The 3,703-nt window shown below is 38.1% G+C and overlaps 1 protein-coding gene across 1 annotated transcript in view; it reads left to right on the top strand.

Moving 5' to 3' along the window:
• Positions 1-3,703, top strand: part of RAI14 (retinoic acid induced 14) — a 34,997-nt gene that overhangs the window by 29,432 nt on the left and 1,862 nt on the right. Inside the window, exons 13-15 of the mRNA XM_010008763.1 lie at positions 138-256; positions 758-2,263; positions 3,065-3,214. Coding sequence (XP_010007065.1) covers positions 138-256; positions 758-2,263; positions 3,065-3,214 — 1,775 coding nt within the window. The remainder of the gene's footprint in view (positions 1-137; positions 257-757; positions 2,264-3,064; positions 3,215-3,703) is intronic.

Raw genomic sequence — 3,703 nt, 5'->3', positions numbered from 1 at the left:
AGTTCCTGGGAACAGTTTGCTTGCTCACTACCCTTAGTGGTCATGGGAACAAACTGTTAAATTTGAAAGGTTAGGATGACAAACTAGCTAGCAGTTCAGCTTTTTGAAAGCTTTTATATATTTTTTTTTCTCCAAAGGTGCTGATAGTTTATTGGATATGAGTTCTGAAGCTGACCAGCAAGACCTACTTCTGTTGATGCAAGCAAAAATTGCTTCTTTGACATTGCACAATAAGGAGCTGCAGGACAAATTACAGGTGTCATATTTTTGTGCTGTTCTAGTGCTCTTTCAGTCTGCTAGCAGAACAAAGAGCTGCTTACCATTTTAAAGAGATGTACTATGCAGATAATTTAACAAGCTTTGTGCTGTTAAGATCGTGAAAACACTCTGCTCCAAAGGATTAAATCAGTGTTTTGATCTCACTTTTCCTATAAATTACTGAATAACTTTGTTTGTTTGATAACCACATTCTGAAAGATATTGTTAACAGTTGTGTTAGCAGAATTTTAATTTGCATAGCTTTATTAGCTTATGGAGATTAGCCATAGGCTTTCAGAGGATCTTGGCACTTCTGGCCTTCACTTGCTATATATGGATAAGTGGGAGCAGTAGGGTTTTGAATTTTTCTAAAACTTTTTTCCATGGTGCTTTAATTGTCTGTCTCTGTAGGATGTGGCAAGATTTTCTCTATTCTTAAAAAAATGTTATTATGTACTTGTTTTTATTGTGCAATTGTTCGGGTTTCTTTTTGCCACAGGAAAGAACACCTAGAGAAGTGGATTTGACCCAAACAGAGTTTGAGCAAACAGTAGATAGACAAAAAGAGTTCTCAGCTCAGGAGCTGAAGTCTACATTAAATGCCACTCAAATTCAAGAAAAGCTGAAAAGCCCCAGCGAAGTAAAAATGAAGTACCTCCAGGGAGACTTAATGGATGTGCAGGGGAAATCAGAGAATTGTGAAGCCAAAAGAAAGCACACAGAAGCTCAGGTCCAGTCTAGAGTTCCAGAATCAGATAATTTAAATAACACAGACATTTCAGAAAATGGTTCTGATCTTAACCTGAGTTTCCAAGAAACTCAAAACAGGTATGAGGAAGCTGTGAAAGAGGTTTTGAATGTACAAGAGCAAATGAAATTGGGTATTGTTTCCTCTGAAAGTGAAGAAACCAATTCTGATCTGAGTAGGTTGAAAGTTACATGTGGAGAAGTTGAAATGCTTAAGCAAGAATTGAAGAGAGCATTGGAGGAAAGTGAAAGACAAAAAGATAAAGTGAGAGAGCTACAGAAAAAGTTTGAGGAAAGAGAGCAAAATGTGGCAAGCAAATTGTCTGCGGAAGAGTGTGAGGAAATGAAGAATTCGTATTGTTCAGTTATTGATAATATTAATCAAGAGAAGGCATTGTTGATTGAGAGGTATAAAGAAGGGCAAGAGGAAATTAAAAGGCTACAGGACAAACTGACACATCAGGCACAGTTGGAATCTAGTGCTGAAGCTGGAGAAATGAAAGATGCAATGCACAAAATGATAGATGAGCTCAACAGTCAACTTAGTGAGTTGTCTCAGTTGTACCAAGAAGCACAAGCAGAGCTTGAAGACTATAGGAAGAGAAAAACTCTAGATGATATAGCTTTGGACTATATCCCTAGAGATGAACATGAGAAACTGATGCAGGAAACAAGTTCTTTGAAATACCAAGCAGAGAATGAGTTATTAGAAATGAAATCCCAGTACACAAAAGTATTAGATGAAGCTGAGGAACTAAAGCAACTGTTGGATGCTCAGAAACAAAACTCTTTGCCAATTACTGAACACCATCAGGTGATGAATGCACTCAGAAATACTGTCAAGGAAATGGAGGAAGAAATAAATGATCTCAAAGGACTGCTTACCAACAAGGAAAGCGAAGTAAGAAACTTACAGAAGGAATTACTGGAAGAAAAAGCTGCAATTAATGAAGCAATGGTACCCAAGGCTACATACGAAAAGCTCCAGTCATCACTAGAGGGTGAAGTCAGTGTTTTGTCATCCAAACTGAGAGATGTAATCCAAGAGAAGGAAAATGTGTCCTTAGATGCAATGCAACTGAGAAATGAAGTTTTGCACTTGAAAGAAGAGAAAGAGGGTATGCACACTCTGCTTGAAGCAAAGGAACGAGAGGTGACTGGTCTTCATCAGAAGTACCATCAAGCTCAAGAAGACCTTCTTGAAATGAAAAGATCTTCTGAAAGCTCATCAAAACTTGAAGAGGATAAAGATAAAAAGGTTGGTGATTAATTACAGTGGAGGGGTTCAGTGCATGAGTTCAGACTGCAAAACGTGTTGGATGGCCTATGGGAGACCTAATAGGCAATAGTGTGTCAGGTGTCACAGAGTGGAATAACTTCTGAATGCATCTGCCCATCTGAAAATTCAGATACCAAACTCAAAAGATGTTTTCAGTATGGTTATCCTTGCAGTTGTTTTCCCTTCCCTGTCGAAATACACATACTCTTGCATTTTACCCCTTTTAAGTTCTGCTTAGGTTGGGTTTGCACTCTTCAGGCAACTGAAGTCAAAGTGGGATTTATAGCAGGAAGAGATTGCAGAGGAGACAAAAAAACCAAAAGATCAGAAATACTAAAAAATACACTGTTCTGATTTTACTGTATGATCCAAGCTTAGCATAACTTGAGTATTTTTCCTCTGCAGCAACCATATCTGTCACTACAAATCTGTTTCTAAAAAGCTGTGTATTTTGCTAGCTGTGAATAGTTGGCTTGTGTTTGGTATGTTTCTGTCTTTGTGTTCAGTAGAAGTGTTTTAAAGGTGGTAAATGCAATTTTTGATTGTTAAAAACTGCTGGCTTTCAGAACAAGGAATGCGTTTTGAATTGACTGGGCTAGAAGCGAGGATAAAGAAGCATTGCAACCTTTCACTTAAATGATGTCTCTATCCGCTGAGTTTATTTGCATCTTGTTTGTCCCCACTTCTTAAATTTAAGTCAGAAATAACTCCAAGATAAGACCCATAGGAATACAGTGTATCTTGTAGCTCTTCATGGAGACCTATTTTTTGCCTCCCCAGATCAATGAAATGTCCAAGGAAGTTAGCAAATTAAAAGAAGCATTGAACAGCCTTTCTCAGCTTTCCTACTCGACCAGTGCCCCCAAAAGGCAAAGCCAGCAGCTGGAGGCCTTACAACAGCAAGTGAAGCAGTTGCAAAACCAACTGACTGTAAGTGTGATAGTTTGTGAACCCACCATCACTTCCAATTCCCTGAAGCTATGCATGCCATTCTCCTCTGTGCCTTATTTAAAATGAAGCACAATCAATTAGTACAAGGAAAGGAACTTTCATCCAGAAATTCTACAATATCTCTTGTTTCTTTGAAATGTTTAGGAATCTGCAACTCACTAATTGGTCTTTAGAAACAGTCTAATTAAAGAAAGCTGTTTTCCTTGGATCAATAGTGGAGCAAAGTTCCTGTGCTTGTAGTGGGATGTAGTGACCTGACCTGCTGCTGAAACACTGATTTCTGAAAATAAGTCCAGTGTACAGTGGATTTGTGTGTTTTCTCAAGAACATCAATCAGCTGAAGTCCTTTTGTTTTTTTACACTAAAATAAGATTGACTTCCTTGAAGAAAGTGGTCACTGAAGGCAGAAAGTTTCAAATCAAGCAAATCCATCTGTTTATAGGGAGCACAGTCTATTCTCTCAAATTC

Source organism: Chaetura pelagica, unplaced genomic scaffold, assembly GCF_000747805.2.
Source record: "Chaetura pelagica isolate M959 unplaced genomic scaffold, ChaPel_1.0 scaffold31, whole genome shotgun sequence".
NCBI lineage: Eukaryota > Metazoa > Chordata > Aves > Apodiformes > Apodidae > Chaetura > Chaetura pelagica.
This window is presented reverse-complemented; position numbering and strand designations above follow the sequence as displayed.